The sequence below is a fragment of the Rattus rattus genome, chromosome 1, assembly GCF_011064425.1.
Source record: "Rattus rattus isolate New Zealand chromosome 1, Rrattus_CSIRO_v1, whole genome shotgun sequence".
Taxonomy (NCBI): domain Eukaryota; kingdom Metazoa; phylum Chordata; class Mammalia; order Rodentia; family Muridae; genus Rattus; species Rattus rattus.
The window spans coordinates 229,273,009-229,291,572 of NC_046154.1; the positions used below are offsets into that span (position 1 = coordinate 229,273,009).

Consider the following 18,564-nt stretch of genomic DNA (forward strand, 5'->3'; position numbering starts at 1 on the left):
GGCAACGCTTCAGATTCCGCAATAATCATAGGAAACTGCACTAAGCCTACATTCCATACACTAAAATGCGAACAAGACACATGTCCTTCTTCCGTGGTAAATGTCACTGGGATTCTTGGTTTTGTCTTGAGTTGGGTTTTGTCATATCACAAGCTTACTATCATGTGCTTGCTATTGTCAGTGTAAAATAAAAGAAGACTGGTCAGGGTAGCTATAACTCTTGAGTGTTATGGAGAAACTCTGATTTCCTCTAGGCACCTCTCTCCACTACAACTTGCCCACCGATCCTCAGGCACACCAGTTTTGGGCTAAGCTCCAGGAGCTAATACTTTCTCACTGTGACAACCATTCCCAGCAGAGAAGGCCCTGTTAGGCCCTGTGACCCATTAGGTACCCAGTAGATTTGTTTTCTTTTTCTTAGAGCTTTAATGATATTAAAAGAATTCAAAACACTAATAGAAATTTCCCCCAAGATAGCTGACACATTGTGTTCATAGAAAACAATTTGCAATACATATAGAATTTTTTTTTAAAAATATTGTGCTCATCATATAAGTAATAGGAAGTCTTTGATTTTTTTTTTCATTTGTTGTTTGTTTTGTTCTATGTGTATGGTGTTTAGCCTGCATGTATGTTTTCCAACCACGTGTGTGCCTGGTGAGCACAGAGACCAGAAGAGGGCATCAGATCGCCTAGAACTGGACTGCCATGTTTGGGATAGAACCCAGATCTTCTGGAAGAACAGCAAGCCATCTCTCTCACTCTAATTTATGATCAATTTTCAAAAACTAGGAGTCTAATCTTATTTTTCAGGGCTTTTTATTTTTTATTATATATTTATTTACTTACATTTCAAAGGTTATTCCCCTTCCCGGTTTCCTGTCCATAAGCCCCATTCCCTCCTCTCCCCCTCCCCCATATAGGTATTCCCCCTATACATCCCCTTTATTGCCCTCCCCCATATTTCACTGCACTGGGGGTCCAACCTTGGCAAGACCAAGTTCTTTCCCTTGCACTGGTGCCCCAACAAGGCTATTCTCTGCTACATATGCTGTTGGAGCCCTGGGTCAGTCCATGTATAGTCTTTCGGTAGTTGTTTAGTCCCTGGAAGCTCTGGTTGATTGGCATTGTTCTTTTTATTGTGTTGCAAGCTCCTTCAACTCTTTCAATACTTCCTCTAATTCCCCCCAAAGGGGTCCTGTTCTCAGTTCAGTGGTTTGCTGCTAGCACTGGCCTCTGTATTGGACATGCTCTAGACGTGTCTCTCAGGAGAGATCTATATCCAATCCCTTTCCGCATGCATTTTTTAGCTTCAATCTTATCTAGTTTTGGTGGCTGTATATATATAGGCCACATGTGTGTCAGGTTCTGAATGGCCATTCCTTGAGTTGCTGCTCTAAACTTTGCTTCCATATCCCCTCCTATGAATATTTTTACTCCCTATTTTAAGAAGGAGTGGGAGCATCTGCATTTTGGTCATCCTTCTTCTTGAGCTTCCTGTGGTCTGTAGATTGCATCTTGGGTAATTTGAGCTTTTTGACTATATCCACTTATCAATGAGTGCATACCAAGTGTGTTTTTCTGTGATTGAGTAACCTCACTCAGGATATTTTCTAGTTTATTCCATTTGCCTATAAATTTCATGAAGTCATTGTTTTTCATAGCTGAGTAGTACTCCATTGTGTAGATGCACCACATTTTTTGAATCCATTCCTCTGCTGAAGATTTTGTAGGTTTTTAATGTTCCCTTACCTTCTGTTGATCCTTTGGTATGAAGGCGTTTATTGAGTTCTTCCAATTTGTTCTTCACATGTAAAAACCAGAAAAGGAAAGAAAGCAAATGAGGGATTTCTTTTTTTCTCTCCTTTTCTCTTCTTTCTACTTAGCTAAGTCCCAAAGAAAGCCCCAATGTCCATCAGTGTGGTAAACATTCCTGGGAAGCTGCTGCTTTAACTCACACTTACATTCTAAACTTGACCTATATGTATGTGAGTATCTTCATTCATCTCCAACTGACTTAGTTCCTTTCCCTTAAGTCTGTAATAGCCATAGCTTCCCAGGCTGGTAAGGATAGCTATTTGGGCCACATACATATGAGGGAGTGACAGTAGTACCCCATATCTCAGGTTAATTCCTGTCTACACTAAACTGATCCACCAAACTGATGTATAAAATTGTTTTTGATCAAAGTCAAACAGTCATGACTCAATACTTCTGGAGAGTAATAACCAAGCAACTCTGAAAGCCACTGCTCAGCACTTGTACCTATCACCTGTCATTGAGACTCCCGAGCATTAATGATAGAACCCCATTTACAATAATGTCCACTGATTTACCGTAAAGCTAATATTTGAAAATTACCAAATGTTCTTAAACAGTAAGATGAATATAAACAGTATGATCTATCAATATATCAAAATAAGTAATTACCATGAAAAATGTGACCTACCGGTTCATATAGTAATATACATAAATGTACTTCAGAAATAATGATTAATCAATCACAGGATCCTGAGCCTACAATAGCAGCCACATTAAAATTTCCCATATGCAAAATTATATCATAGGTTACTTTGAGATGCATTAAGATACTTCATGTACTATATTTTATATATGTTTTCATATATATACTTTTTCATATATATATATGACAAATGTAAAAATACAGAGTCAGGCATGAGAATTGCACACTACTTTCAGAATCCCATTAATGCTATGTTGTAGAAGAAGCTAAAAACAAAAGATGGGGGTGGGTGGGAGGAAAGCTAGATATTTTGAGAAATCCATCAATGCAAAATTTATGTAATATACTTGGCCAATATATTCAAAATATGTCTATACTAGAGGGCACACAGAAAGCAAATGCAACTATACAGTCCTCTCAACTTATTTATGATCCTTTTTATTGGTTTGGGCAGTCTCACAAACCTAGCTTCTTAGTGTTGCCTCCTCTTCATTCATTAGCCTCTCAGATTCTTATCAAGAACAAAGGTAGGAAGGAGATGAATGCAGAAATATAGAGGAAGGAAAAAACATATTCCTCTCACTCTAGAGCCTACAACCGTGTCTCCAATGCTCCTAGGAATCCTGGGAGGGGACAAATGGTAAGAAAAAGAAACTGTGCAATAGGAGATTTATTATCTGTTTTCTGAGGCTAAGAAAAAAAAACGCATCCTTTTTACCTATAATTAAGCAGCATATAAAAATGAACCAACACCTTTGGTTTGTACAGGCATCTTCTCAATTCTGTGGAAGCGTTGGTTCATTTCTGCTCATAGGAGCACTGGTTGGCAGATATAAAAATCCTAACTCAAAAAAGTCAATAAGTAAATTATTGCTTAAGACTTTGGGGTTTGTTTGTTGGTTTGTTTGTTTTGTTGATGTTGTCGTTTTGTATTTAAAAAGACCAGTGGTGTTCCCAAGGACATCCCATCCTGTACCTTCCTCACCCCGCTCACCTAGAAAGGTGAGTTTTAGGGACTGCAGAAAAGAGTTGTTCTTTGGCTTACAGTCAGGCTCTACCAGGGAAGACAGTTGGAGCCGAGCAGAGGCAATAGAACCTAGGGTGCTTTACTTCCAGGCCACAGTGTTCTAACAAACACAATTATCTCTCCCCGGGTCCCTTCCTCCTTTCTTGTCTCCTGCCAATCTCCTTAGTAATTCTCTATCTGCCCTCACCTTTCAGGCCTTGGAACGTATTCTGCCAGCTCTGGAACTGTCCCCATTTCCCAGAGAATTCCATCTACCCAGCCCAGGTTTTGCACATAGTTCTCCTGAATCCCTTAAAAGTACAAGTATCTTTCAAAACCACTTTGACATAGCTACCTATGGACAACTCAGTGATATTCATGGCTCACCATGAATCACTGGAAATTCATAATTCCATAAAAGAGCCAGCTTCTAACTGTATATTGTGAATTCAGAAAATAACATTTTGACCCTTCATTCTCCAGACCTGTACTGTCTACAATGGTAGCCATAGGCCATATTCAGCATACTAAACTTAAATTTAAAACAATAAAGTGAGAATTTTCACCCCCAGCCATAATCAGTCACTGGCTCCATTTCAGATAGTGGAGTTAAAACTCAACTCTATTTTCACAGATGGTTCTACTGAACAGTGCTTTACAAACCAAACAACCACTTCCATGATAAAGCATGAAGATTATCTCTACCTTTGGCTCTACCTTATCGTCACAGGTGCAGCCCAGGTCAAACTCGGACTGAAGGTACATAATCCCTGGGTAGTTAGGTCGGCTGACTTCATCTGGCATGGTTGGCCTAAAGGTATTTGTGCGCAATAGGTGATTCAAACTTCCATGAGTTCCATTATTGGGAGCGGGCTTCAAGCCTAGGAGATCTGATGGAAAGAAAAGGATGCAGTGTTTCTCATTTGCTCTCCCATGGGATATGGTAAGAATCAAAACCTTTGACCTTCCAGGAGCCTATAAATATTGAACACAAATCACAAGTGAGCAAACTAAACTACCACGTCAGCCATTCCTTCCACAACTTCTGAACCATTCCGACCTTACAATGTCTAGCTAACACTTCTTGACATAACACTTCTCTTCATTGCCAGAGCATGAATATGTCATTCTCATGAACCTGGAGTGGAATGGTTCACTCAGGCATTGTCTCTGTGTGTGACAATGTTGATACCATTGCCCTTCTGGACTTCTTCAAGATTTTTTTAAAACAAAATTTTGAAATAAGGCATAATCAATAAATGCCCACAGCCTGCCCTTCAATGCACTCTACAAAAGTGTGGGGACAAGAAGAGGCTTTGGCGATGTGCCTTGATGGGCCACCGAGGGATAAACGGGCTGATTTCACAGCAACTGAATGGTTGCCAAGTGGGCACACAGTGACTTGCCTAAGCTGAGAGACAGGACAGTGAAGAGCTAAGCAGCCAACCTGGGAAAAAGAACCCAGGAGACCCGACTTTCAGACTCCCCCTCTAACCACCAGACTGGCACTCCCTTACTAAATAGGAAAAGCTGTCCTCATTCAGCAACGAGAAGCTCAAGGAAGAAAAATAATTAGGAACACATAAATAGCTGGCTGGGTTGCAAGCTGGCAAATTTTTCACTGGGCTGCAATGTGAGAGAGGGAGGTGGGAGAACGCTCTGTCTGCGTGGAACTCTTGCTTCATCGTGTCTCCGACCAACGGTGTCAAACTGTAATGCTATGTTAGATCAGCCAAGGGCTGCCAACACCAACACTGTGAAAACTCCCCATTAGTCAACTGTTGAAGGAACACAAAGAAGCCTTAGAAGGGGGTGACATTCTGTCCTTTGAACCAATGGGCAAGTTACTTTTTTTTTTTTTTTTTTTTTTGCAGAGAGTCTTAGAACATAGACACCTCATTTCTTTCTCTAGCACTAAGGAAATTCACTGACCAAAAATTTCACCGGGTTTGATTGAACGAGTGACTTACCGCACATAACATTGTAAAGTTCAATGTTTTCAAATGGAGGCACTTTAGTCCTGTACTTAAAAGTTGGGCCATAACCTACGAAAACAGTCTTCCAAAAGAAAAAGAAAAGAAACACAGTTAACCATTTCTGCTTCCACGAACAGCATCTCTTCCGTGTCTGAGTTCCTTGTAGCTTCACAAACCCCATGATTCCGTCCTCCCACCCCTGAAAACTGTGAAATTCAATTTCAGTTCAGTTTTGTAGACATACCTGCATGCTATTGACCTTGTTATCAAAGCCGTGGTCACCCTGGAAAAAACATTTTCCTGACGGTTTCTTATAAACGTCCAAAGGTTTCCTACATTAAAACAATTTTATGATCAGTTAGGATTCTGCCCCAAAGCATGCTGATAAGAAAGCAAATTTGGAGACAGGTAGAGCCAATAGGGATCTGGCTGCAAGTTGAGGCCTGGACTTTGAATCAGTAGAGAGTGATCAAGTCACCTGGCCTCAGCGGGCAGCAGCCTTGGTGCCACAAGTGCCCTGCACAGTATTTATTGCTAAATTATTGTCCAGGAGGGGTGGCACTGGGCCTGGCCCCCGTGTATTTATTGCTGTACATAGTGTATGTTTGTGATATATAGTTTTCTTTATTTTGTATATGATCAATAAATTCCTTTTAAAGAGGAAAAAAAGTAAATTTGGAGGTACATAGGATCCCTGAAAAGATCTGAAGCCAAGTGTCTCTGTTTTGATTACATCATTCCCATGGCGATGACAAGGGAGGTCTGTTCATTTCTCTAATGCCATGGCTTTGCTTATTACCCCAGGTTAAAGGGGAAGTTTTGAAAAGGAGTCAACGTCCTCTCTATGCCTCAGGCTTGGACTGAACAGAACATCTCTCCCTGCTATATGCTCACCAGGCTCAGTCCCAAAACTGAGGAGGCATTTTCAAATATGCAATGTTGAATCAATTCATGGAGATCTGCATTCTATAAAAATATTTGTATGTAAACTTACCTGGTAGGATAATAAAACTCAGAGTGCAGAGACCATAGTTAACAAATGCCTGGCCTCACCTAGAAAATCTATTTAGAAGTAGGGAGGGGATGACAATATTGCTTGCAAGACATCACAATCATTTACTCTTACATTTGTGACAGAAAGAAAGTGCAGGCAGACAGGAGTCGGAAGTAGATCTCTCCTGAGAGACACAGCCAGAATACAGCAAATACAGAGGTGAATGCCAGCAGCAAACCGCTGAACTGAGAATAGGACCCCCGTTGAAGGAATCAGAGAAAGAACTGGAAGAACTTGAAGGGGCTTGAGACCCCTTATGAACAATAATGCCAACCAACCAGAGCTTCCAGGGACTAAGCCACTACCCAAAGACTACACATGAACTGACCCTGGACTCTGACCTCATAGGTAGCAATGAATATCCTAGTAAGATCACCAGTGGAAGGGGAAGCCCTTGGTCCTGCCAAGACTGAACCCCCAGTGAACGGGATTGTGGGGGGAGGGGGGTAAGGGGGGGAGGAGGGGGAGGGGAACACCCATATAGAAGGGGAGGGAGAGGGGTTAGGGGATATTTGCCTGGAAACCGGGAAAGGGAATAACATTCAAAATGTAAATAAGAAATACTCAAGATAATAAAAAAATAAATAAATAAAAATTCAAAAAAAATAAAATGTAAATAAAAAATCCAATAAAAGAAAAAAAAAGAAGTAGGGAGGGGATGACAATATTGCTTGTAAGACATCACAATCATTTACTCTTACATTTGTGACAGAAAGACCCCTTTACATAAGAGTTTTATGGCTCTTCTACCATCAAAAATGTTGATGCTTATTAATATCAGTATTGCCTAAGTATAGGCAGGGCACATATCACTGAAGAATAGCACTTGGAGAAAATGAAGAAATCTAACACATTGGTTTCTACCCAAGAGTAACTAGGACTTAGGATAATAATATGCATGTATAATAACAATGCAAGAGTAAACTTCAAGGCTTTAGTACCTGCCTTTGCTCTTCACTAAATTGCTCAATGAATGTCATCTCTAATTTAACTTCTGTTCCAAAATATGCTTTTTCATATAAACAAACACTAAGTGTTTTTCTCTCCCTAGGTGCCCCCAACATTAAAGGTCCTACAGAGGACATAATCAGCCAAGCTATTTTGGCATGTCTCTTGTGAAACATTTCTACATGAATTTCTGTCTATTCTACGTGGTTCCAATAATTTCTGGGTCTCATATCATCACTCTTTGGTTCTTTTACAGTGACAGTGGGAGACTGCAGGCTGTGTGTGCATCAAATTTACATTGACACATTTCTAGAAGACCAGTGTTTTCATTATCTTCTTGTGCTTAGCCATTTCCTATAAACTATTGGCCAGCTCAGGTACATGTCATAATTATTGAATTAGTACTACAGGCATGTTCATCACACTTGCCTTGTAGTCAAAGTTAGAACAAGAATGAGTGAGAAAATACTACTTCCAGGTCCACGTAAAAATGACTAAATTTGTGGCAGTTGACTCTGTGGGAGTGACAGAGCCTCCAGACACGCTCTATATCAGATTCTAAAGGTATGGGTGGGCAACTGATCTGGGAGAGACTTTTGATGGAGGCAAACACCAGTTGTGTTTTGAGCAAATATAAAGCATGCCCAGAGCAACAGAAGTTTCAAGATTAACATATCCAGGGTTCCTCCACAAACACATACAACCATGTCAACTATGACCACATCAGCAATACCCTACCTGTATTTAAAATTGTTAAAGAGATAAAAGATAGAGACTAGAATATCGCCATAAAACTTGTGCACAGTGATGCATGAGAAACTAAAAAAGACCCAAGAACTAGAGATGTGGATCTTTCTAGTCTCATTAGTTATCTACTACTACTACTACTACTACTACTACTACTACTACTACTACTACTACTACTACTACTACTACTACTACTCACACACACACACACACACACACACACACACACACACACATATACACCGTTTAAACAATGAGATTTCCAGCCCAGATTTCTCTTAATGATGACCAAGAACCTTAAATGATTTCCAGGTGCCAAATAGGTGCTTGCAAAGACAGAGACAGGCTCCACCTGTTACCTTGCAACATGCCATCTTCGATCGACCAATAAATGGATGTCTTCGATTCTTCTGTTGTTAGCATAATGCAACCGTTTGGGAAGGTGCTGTTTCATGTAAGGCTTAAAGTGCTGATCCGGTTTTTTGCACTGAAATATAAGTGAATATTGGTCTTATGGAGAAAGGTTTTATACCAAAAAAAAAAAAAAAAAAAAAAGTCCTATTCTGTCTCTTGAAAACCTTGTTAGCCCACGAAAAGAATGGTTACTAAACAAATGGGATGTGTTGCCCCCTTATTAAATAATGTGTGGTAAAAGCAAATAGGTTCCAAGGGAGCTAGACAACTTTAGAAATAAGTCCGAGGCTATCAGAGGGGTGAGGAATTCTTAAGATAAGTTCCTGACTCTTGAGCCCAAGACTGAGGGCAGTTTAAAACTCAAGGTCTTTCCCAACTGCTTCAAATCAAGGAGTGGGAGGCAGGGTGGGAGGAGAGGGGTAGACATGTGCAGGCCTATCTAATGATAAGCTCAAGGACTTTGAAGTCTCTATCTGGGACCGGGGTGGGGGGAGGAGTAGAAGATGGGGGCAGATCTGTTTGAGAGTAAAGATTTGATTAATCATGAGCAAATAGTGCTCAGCTTAAGAAGAACAAAGCCTCGGTTTGGATCACGGCCAAGACCATTGGGGAGTCTACAGTTGACCTCAGTCCAGAAGTTTTGAAAGCTTAGGAGAAACAAATACACAGGACTGCAGGTCAGTGAGGAAAATGTTCCTAACCACCCACCGGGAAGGCAAACACGGGAAGGTGAGCCTATCGAAGCTGCTCCAAGGGCAGAGGCCTGGTGGCTTGCAACACTTACCGTGAGGTTAGCAATAATGGTTTTAGGGTCATCTGTTCAGAGAAAGGGAGAAAGATTTCAAAACATAATCCCAGAGAAAAGCAATTTTTTTTTTTTTACCAGAAAGAAACTCAAAGCTTCCACCCCTTTGAGTATCATTTTGAACAGATGTGTAATTGGGGGTAGGTGTTTCATATTTCAATAACAGAGAGGTAGCTAAACCGGTGCCACAAAGCCCGCAGCAATGCGCAATGCACGATGCAGGGTTTCTTGTCTAGAAAGGAAGTCTGCCTTCCAAAGTGCAAGAGCACTGCTAGGTAACTTGCTTCAATTTTTCCCAAACAGATCCCCGTGGAGCCCTCACATGAATTTATTGGCAGTTTCATGCCAGGAACTGAGCTGGTCATTTTTAGGGGTCTTTCATCATCACTTCCTGTCTCTCTGCAATGCTTTGGAACAGGCCACCAATCACTGCGAGATGAGACTCTAAGGCAGCAAATAAGCAGTTTCTGGGGTGATATCATAGGTCTAATAACATAGGTGAGCACTCCGTGTGTGTGTGTGTGTGTGTGTGTGTGTGTGTGTGTGTGTGTGTGTGTGTGTGTGTATTGCCAGGAAACAAAGACTATACTCAGAACAAGCCTAAAGTACGTTGAATGATGACTGTGTGTGTACTGGATCTTATTGTCCAGGTGCCCCTCTGTGGCGATTATATGGAAAAAGAGATTGTAGGCTGTTTGCAAAATAAAAGGGCACTTCTGTATGTCATTAAAGAATCAGGAAAAAGGGAAGAGCAGTATTCACAGGAGACCCAGCTCTCCCAGAGCAGCCCTCCCTGGCACAGAAACATTAATGAGGCTGACTGTGTGTGTGTGTGTGTGTGTGTGTGTGTGTGTGTGTGTGTGTGTGTGTGTGTGTGATTCACTGTGCAGTACTTAGTACTACATAAACTTCAGTTGTTAGTATTTGTGGAAAATGTGGGCTCCTGTAGAGTGTGTACACATGTGTATACACTAAGTACCATCTTTAGAAACTTAGTCCTAAAGCTCTGAAATCCAAAGGTAAAATATAAACTCCATTCTACTTAAATTTTGATAGCTGCATTGAATGGGAAGCAAGCAAGCAATCATGGCAAAGGTATCTGAGTCCAGGCTGTGCACCCATTTCTCTCTAAGAGCTTTGGAGGCATTTCTATGATTATTTGTTCATAACGATATCAGGATACAGGATGGTCAGAATCTTCAATCAGCCAATTCATTTTAGAAGGTAAGGGGGCTTGCACACTGGACCACAACACAGTCTCATTGAGCCAGCCATGCTCTGAACCTCTACACGCTTTGGCCTTTCGAAACATAGTCTTCACAAGGACTAAACAGAATAAATCCATGTCATTTGATAGTTTAGAGCAGTGGAACTCAATCTCCCTAATGTTGTGACCCTTTAATATAGTTCCTCATGTCGATACCCCTAGCCATAAAGTTATGTTCATTGCTACTTCATAACTGTAATTTTGCCACTGTTTCGAATCAGAATGTAAATATTTTTGGAGATAGAGGCTTGCCAAAGGGGTAGCGATCCATGGGTTGAGAACTGCTGGTGTAGAGAAATCAAAAACATAGGGTAACTTCATCCTCAGACACTTCCAGAGAATTCTTAGGAAAGGCATTTCTTTGAGACAATAGTCCTTCAATCCTAAACTCATTGTCATTTCCTGCTACCCAGGCTACTGTGAATGAGGATGGTGATGACCAATCAGCAAATTGGGGCTGGCCAGTTGTTTCAGCCAGTAAAATACTTGGCACCATGCTTGACCACCTGAGTTTCATTCCCAGGACCAACATAGTGGCAAGAATAAACTAACTCTTCCAAGTTTTCCTTGCACCTCCACACATTACGCCATATGGTACTGTTGTGCATCTTTGCATACACAGATACCTATGAGCACAATAAGTGAATGCAGTTTAATTGTTTTTAAAGAATCAGCAAATCAGGGTTCGAATCGTAGTCCTGCCTCCCACTGCTGTCCTCTGAGCTAGTCCCTTCAACCTTCTCTCTGCCTTTAACCTCTGCTGTCTATAAAAATATGACAATCTAAATCCCATAAGGATATGGGCGAGATTAAATAAGATTGTGTCTATATTCAGCGGAAACAATAATAAGTCAAAACCTCATCTTTCTATACATGTATGTAGTCAACATATAGTGTTGACTACAGATTAAATACAATGTAATTGTATCTCCATGAGCTTGTATTTAATCATCCCCATAATCCTTAGTCCATACATAAGGAACCTGACATACAATGTGTTAAAGATGTTTCTCCAGTGTCTCAATGGGAATCTGGAAGAGCTACAGAACAGTATATGGTCACCATTGTGCTTTTCATTGGCCAGCTCACCATCTCTCCCAAAATGAACAGAGAGCATAAATATTTCACTATAGGTAGTATAATTCCAAAGGCCCCCGATAAAGTGTCTCATCTAGTCAACCTCCTCAGTAAATCTACTCAATTTACTAATGTTCGAAATTCTATTTTCAAATAGATTTGCAAATTTGCGAATACACCTTAAAGTACAGGGGCTAAAAATAAAGAGGCTTGCCCTCCAGTTCAAGGGAGCAAAGGTACTGAGGCCACAAAGGACAGACACACACATGGAAAAACGGAAGAAACACCAATATTTTGCTGATTTCACAACGTTGACCCTGGAATGTGTCCCATTTGTCAGTTTAGGAGCATAACTTGGGGAAAACTTGTCTCCAAAGCTTTAAGCTTGATGTCAATGGTTTATGATTCTGAGGTTCTGTTTTAATATAGCATGTCTCAAGCAAAACTATATATACTCTTATAAACATATGCTCACATGAAAGTGCCCTTATATAACATAATACCACAGATAATTAAAATATATAAAAAAGATTTCATAAGAATTTTATGTAGTTTTCACAATCCGGATGGCAGCAAGACAAACCAGAAGTTCCTGTTAGTCACATATCATCCCCTGAACATGCTGAACAAGTCAAAGCAAACACTCATGATTCCATAATTTTTCTAGTTCTTTTTTTCAATTTCTAATTCTTCAGAGTAGTTAACAATCTGTCAGAATGTACTTATTTCCTCTCGTCCATTCTGTAGCTCACTCTGACCACTAGAAAGAACCCTCCTTCCAGGAGGCACTGAGGAACTTTGAGGGGACAGGCATTGGTTCTGTCAATGGAGAGACTTACGTTCACCAAAGTAACCAGTCTGCCCTTGAAATCAGGAAACTCTTCCATATAAACAGATGCTTATATTGTAAACAGGCTTAAAACTAAATGCAATTCCCACATGATAAAACCAAGTGCAAATGTTCAGTAGAGGCTGCTCTATGCCCAGAACCAGTGTAAACAATACACGTTAACGTGCACAAGAGTTTTCATAGCTAACAAGTCTTCTATCGACAGATCAGAAAGTTGAAGCTCAACTAGGATTTCTTGCCCAAGCATTCTACCTGCAGAGAACAAGTCTTTACCTCTTCCATTAATTATTAGTTGAACTACTTAATATTTTAAAAAAACAACTTACATTTAGAATTAGTGATAGATTTGGCTCGAATTCTTCCCAGAGTTCCAGGCACTAAAGTAATGTCATCCACGTTAGTCAGATAGTTGCTCAAGAACTCAGTTCTGTCACATGTCACATCTTCCATTCCTATGGGGAAGGAAAAACATACACACAGACACAAGTACTGTTAGGCAGGATTAAAATTAAAATCTTAAAAAAAAAAAAGATGAACAGTCACTAAAGATAGCATTGTAACATTTCTTTAATTAAAATCTCCAATTAGATTCCAGCAAATTTCAGGAAACATCACCATTGAGATTGTTCTGATGTGACATTTTGAAGTTATAGCTATATAATGCTTCTCCAGAACATTCATTTAACCATATCCTTTCACATGCAGTAGAGTTGAAAATGTGTCACCTCGGTTATTACTTTGAGCTATCGAGCAAGAACAACAACACCAAACGTCATGTTTAAGGTCCAGTGAGATGGCTCAGTGTGTAAGGATGCTTGTCCCCAAGCCTGGCCACCAAAGTCTGATCCTCCAAGCCCATTATGGTACTGAAAATCAACTGATTCCCCAAAACACTATTCTGACTTCTACATGACTGCTACTCTCTCTCTCTCTCTCAATAAATAAATAAATAAGATAATGTTTGAAAAACACAAACTTTTGACGGTCATAATGACAAAGATTATTCTTTAATTGCTTAATCTATTTCCAGCAGGGTAAGGGAGAGGGTGGTACAAAGACCTGAAACATGCATTTCTACGTCTATTTTGAAAAATGTCATTTCTAGAGCTAGAAAGATGGCTCAGTGGTTAAAAGCACATACTGTTCTTGGAGAGGGATCAGAATTCACTTCCTAAAACCCATGTCAGACCAATTTCAACTGCCCATAACTCCAGCTCCAGGGGGATCGGACACCTCTTGGGACACACACACACACACACACACACACACACACACACACTTCCTGCTCTCTTTCTTTCTAGTATGTCCTCTGCCTTAAGGATATAATCACGTCACTGTCTTCACTGGTGGCCTTGGGTGTTACTGACAAAACAATACTGGCAACAAGAAATGGGGGAAAGAAAAATAGTCATTCCAAATGACCACCCAAAGTGAAAAACAAAACACTGAGTGAAAACAAGTTTTAAACAACATAATTGCAACTGGAAGGATAGCAGCTATCACACACACACAAAAAAGTCTAGTGAGAAAAAAAATTTAACCAATCAATATTCATCCCTACCCCCAAATTTGTTTTCTGCCTTCTAGAGCAAGGGAAATTTGCAATATTTTGAAACTAATTTAAATCCCAAGATTATAGACTCAAGCAGCTCTACAGAACTAAATCCCATAGAGATCTTTATTGACATTTTTAGAATTCACAAGTTGACATTGAACAATGAACATTTACAGTGCAGAGGTCTCCTCCCCTCAACTGGTGACACCCCACTTCTATGGCCTCACGCTCTGAAGCTCTAGTTTACAAAGTGAACAACAAACTCAAAACAAATTAATGGAAAATTTCAAAAACAATTTAGAAATTTTAAATTTTAAATTTCCATTCTAAATAGCATAGTAAAATTGATTGCTACCCTGTTCCATTTTCCTTAAGATGTAAATCATCCATTTAGCCAAGGTATCCACACAGTAGCTAAGAACAATCATAGTTATGACTCTTAATACAGCACAGTCTAATTGATTTTTTTATTAGTCAAAAAATATATTTGTATCACTATGGATTCTTATTAGTTTTTACTATGCCAGATTTATAAATAATATTTTGTCACAATTACAAGTATATCAGAGAGGACAGATACACAATGTTTAGTCTTATCTGCAATATCAGGCATCTACTAGGAGTCTTAGAACATATTTTTCTTGAATCAAGAGAGACAACTTAATTGCCTTGCACAATCTAGTGTATTAATAGTCTTTAAGAGCAAAATTAAATCATTTTGTAAAAGGTCTTAAGGTTTTAGAGTAAAGAAATGTAATCCAGAGTGGTCAAGATCTGGTAAAAGTCAAATTATCACTTCTGAGGATCCCAGATCATTCTTTTTTTCTTTCTGAAATTTTACTTATTATTGTTTATATTCATAATATAGGGTGTCACAGTATACATGTGGGGATCAGAGGACAAATCAATGAAGTCTGTACTCTCTTAATACCTTTTCAGCAATTACAGGGATAGAACTCAGGTGACCAGACTCACATGGCCAGCACCTTTAATCACTAACTCATCTCAGTGATCCTCACTTTTCTATTTCTTAGCATCAATTAGGATGAAGAAAGAGCAAAACATATTTTAACATAACATAGGTATGTGTCTTTTCGTTTAACATGGACACTTTCCAGATGAAAAAGTTAAAATAATACACAGTTTTGTGTTCTAGTAAAACATTACCCCAGAAAGGGAAAAAAAAATCTCCAAAAACAGATGAATGGAAGATGGAAAGAATCTTCTATTTGTGACATTTCAACACTGTCACTTCTGAAGTTCCAACATTGAGCAATAATCGCCCTTGCTTACAGAGACAAATGTGCCAAGGCAACTGTGCCCAGGGTCCCTCTAGTATCCCCTCCCCTCCCTTCCCCTTCCCTCCCTTCCTCTCCCCTCCCCTCTAGGCTGACTTCACCTGTGTGGAACCAGTGTTTTCAGTCTACAGATAAGGGACTGAGATCTACTGAGGCAGATTACAGACAGAATCCAAGGTTCTTAAGAGTCATGGTGTGATCTGAGGTCAATTGAAATTCATTTGTCAAAGCCCAGGGGCTGAAATAGTAGGCAAGCTACCTTTCTGGAAAGGAGGTGCCTTGGCTTTCCAAAACTAATGGGTCCACTCATTTTAGCAATCTGCATATTGAGAATGGGTTTTAGTCTGCATGTGACCTTTATGGTGTTCTGACATGTGACTCACTGGGACCTTAAATGTCTGCCACTAGCATGTGAGCTAATGTTCTCCATACTTCTGGGTAACTTAAATTGAATTAGTGTGTCATATGCTCGTCATTTTCACCCAGTCTACAACTTTCCACTAAGCCAAACTAGTAGAGAATGATCTTGTAGAGGGTATCATTTAATCTACTCAGGGAAGCAAGTTAGCATCCACAAAACCCAACCCTTACCCCAGTTTCTCAGATCTTCTAAAATGTTCTGGAAATAAATTCTCAGGAGCCAAAATATAGTCCACTAACTATTATTAACAGAGCTGCCAAGAAGTCAGTCAATTTCTTTCACATTCTACTAGAAGGGAAAGGCCCCAAATTCCAAGGTCATTATTACAATTTACAGTTTGATCGTTTCAGAATATAGGTGGCATGGATAGATTTCAGAACTGGGTCTGCACGTCTGTGAATAAAAATGCTCTCTGAAAACTCTCTGAACATGAAGCTCTCTCTCTCTGCCAGACAGATTTCAGAGTATCGGAAGGTACTGTGTAGGCTTCTGGGATAAAACAAAACAAAACAAAACCATGAACAGTCTTAGCTGTGAACCCTGTCAACCACAAGGACCAGTGTGGCAAGGTAGTCCCAGGATGTAAGAGTGGTGTGAATGTAATGAGGGTGATCAATCACTCTCTGCTTGGATTTCAGGCCTACTGGATAGGAGGAAACACATTTGTTGATATAAATCTGGCCAAGAGAACATGATTGATGAGCTTACAAGCCCAACTCTTATTATTTAGCCAAAAAAAAAAAAGTGTTTAACTGCCCTCTACATTGGTATTTCTACATCTCAGATTAGTATAGCTCTTAGACCTCATCAGGGTTTGTTGTTTGTTTGTTATGCAATGGACAACAGTTAATGCATAAACTCACAACTTGACAAAAATGCAGAAAATAAGTTTCTAGAGTGCTCAGCCATAAGGAGAACACCTATATGCTCCCTTTCCCAAAGACTCAGAAACTATTGCAGAAGACAGGGTGAAAGTAACGTAAGAGCTAGAGATGGAGTCTGGGCAAAAGAAAAACAGTGTCTTCTGGAATATGACAGAACCACTGTACAAAAAAAAAAAAACAACCCACAGCACTTGTGGTTGCCTGCGCAAGATCAAGACAGTCAACATTCCATTATGAGTGGGGAAAGAAGCATGAGTACACATTGTAACTTAAGAACTACTGACAGTTAATGAGTTGTAGGGGAAGGAGAATCAGTTTTCTTTAAGAATATAACCCCGTAAGTCTGCCATGTTCCAATAGATGGCCCCACAGTCTTGAATATATAATTAGCACGAACTGGACTTAGTGAATTATTAAAATAAAAAATACAAGGATGGAGGAAGTGGGAAAGGTGGGGAGGCTGGTTAGATTTGGGAGGTGTTCGGGAGAAGGCTGAGTAAAAATATATATTTCAAATGTTCCCTGAGGCCCTTAGCTCTATAATCATATGATGTTTATAGTCTCTCAATCACCTCAAAAAATGCTCATGAGAAAAAAGAAAAAGAATGTTTGTCTAATTTAAGAAGTATTTTAAAGAAACCATTCCTTCAATGGCATGGTACACATCTACAGTCCCAGGAGCTGGAAGACAGGAGAATATGTAAGTTTGATATGCCTTGGGCTACATAGTGGAAGGAAGGAAGGAAGGAAGGAAGGAGGAAAGAAGGAAGAGGGAGAGAGAAGGAGGGATGAAGAAATGGAGGAGAAGAAGAGGGAGAACAGGCTACTTCCTACACTGATCCTTTTTCTTAAAAAGTTTCCTGTGTTGAGTCCTTGATTTTGGCCTTGGATTCCCTCTGAGGACTCCAGGAAATAATTATTCTAAAATGGCATATTTTTTACAAGACCCCGTACATCTCTACCTCCTTTACATATTTAGAATTATTATTTTAGCCACACAACTTTGTGGACTCCTTCTAGAGACATGGTTCACAGAGGCAGGAGTCTGTCACCTGCCATGCTGCATCCACAGTGGAAGTCATTCCTACCACATGTAAGCTGTCTGTGAGACCTTAATAGAAGACAGATTTTTGCAGCCTCTCCTGCAAAGAACATGAGGATGAAGAAATCCCTGGGTCTCTCTAACGTTTGCATCATGACCTAATTTCTTTCCCTATCCTGAAGCAAAGAAGAAAGGAAGTTAAGAACAGAATTTTGGACTCAGAGAGAAGGGGTTTCTTTGTTCAACACCCTGGGAAACGTCTATCTTTTTAGTGTGCTTGGTTGGTTGGTTAGTTTTTGGTTTTTGAGACAAGGTCTCATTGTGTAGCTCTAGTTATCCTAGAACTCACTCTATAGACTAGGCTGGCTTCAAACTCACAAAGATCCTGCCTCTGCCTCCAAGTGCTGGACAACACCACCACCCTGTGAGGCTTCTATCTTAACGGCAAATTGAAAACAAAGCCTTACCATGGTCTCCAACAAAGATAACGTTCACACAGCGATGCAGCCTGAGTTGTTTCAGTCCATCCATTAACTGCCCCACGGTCTTGTCAATCTCCCTCAGAGGATTTGTCATCTGTGAAAGGCAAGTAAGTCCTCACATATTTATTTATGTATTTTTACCTCTCAATTTCCATAGTTCTCCTACCCTTAGAAAATTCTGGAAAGAAAACTTCTGGCCCAGAGGCAGAGTTTTGTCAAGGAAATATTTTCCTTTTTTAAAATGGTAATAGTCTGTAAGTACCTTGCAGTCTCT

The 18,564-nt window shown here is 39.9% G+C and overlaps 1 protein-coding gene across 8 annotated transcripts in view; it reads right to left on the reverse strand.

Annotated features, from left to right (window-relative positions):
• Window positions 1-18,564, reverse strand: part of Enpp2 (ectonucleotide pyrophosphatase/phosphodiesterase 2) — a 112,508-nt gene that overhangs the window by 18,707 nt on the left and 75,237 nt on the right. For 5 of the 8 annotated variants that reach the window (XM_032915476.1, XM_032915462.1, XM_032915499.1 and 2 more), the window contains 8 exons: window positions 18,276-18,384; window positions 12,935-13,060; window positions 9,394-9,425; window positions 8,555-8,682; window positions 5,691-5,778; window positions 5,441-5,528; window positions 4,176-4,360; window positions 1,753-1,804 (listed from right to left, as the gene is read on the reverse strand). In XM_032915476.1, coding sequence (XP_032771367.1) covers window positions 1,753-1,804; window positions 4,176-4,360; window positions 5,441-5,528; window positions 5,691-5,778; window positions 8,555-8,682; window positions 9,394-9,425; window positions 12,935-13,060; window positions 18,276-18,384 — 808 coding nt within the window. The remainder of the gene's footprint in view (window positions 1-1,752; window positions 1,805-4,175; window positions 4,361-5,440; window positions 5,529-5,690; window positions 5,779-8,554; window positions 8,683-9,393; window positions 9,426-12,934; window positions 13,061-18,275; window positions 18,385-18,564) is intronic. The other 3 variants (XM_032915484.1, XM_032915468.1, XM_032915514.1) reach the window with 1 other exon arrangement.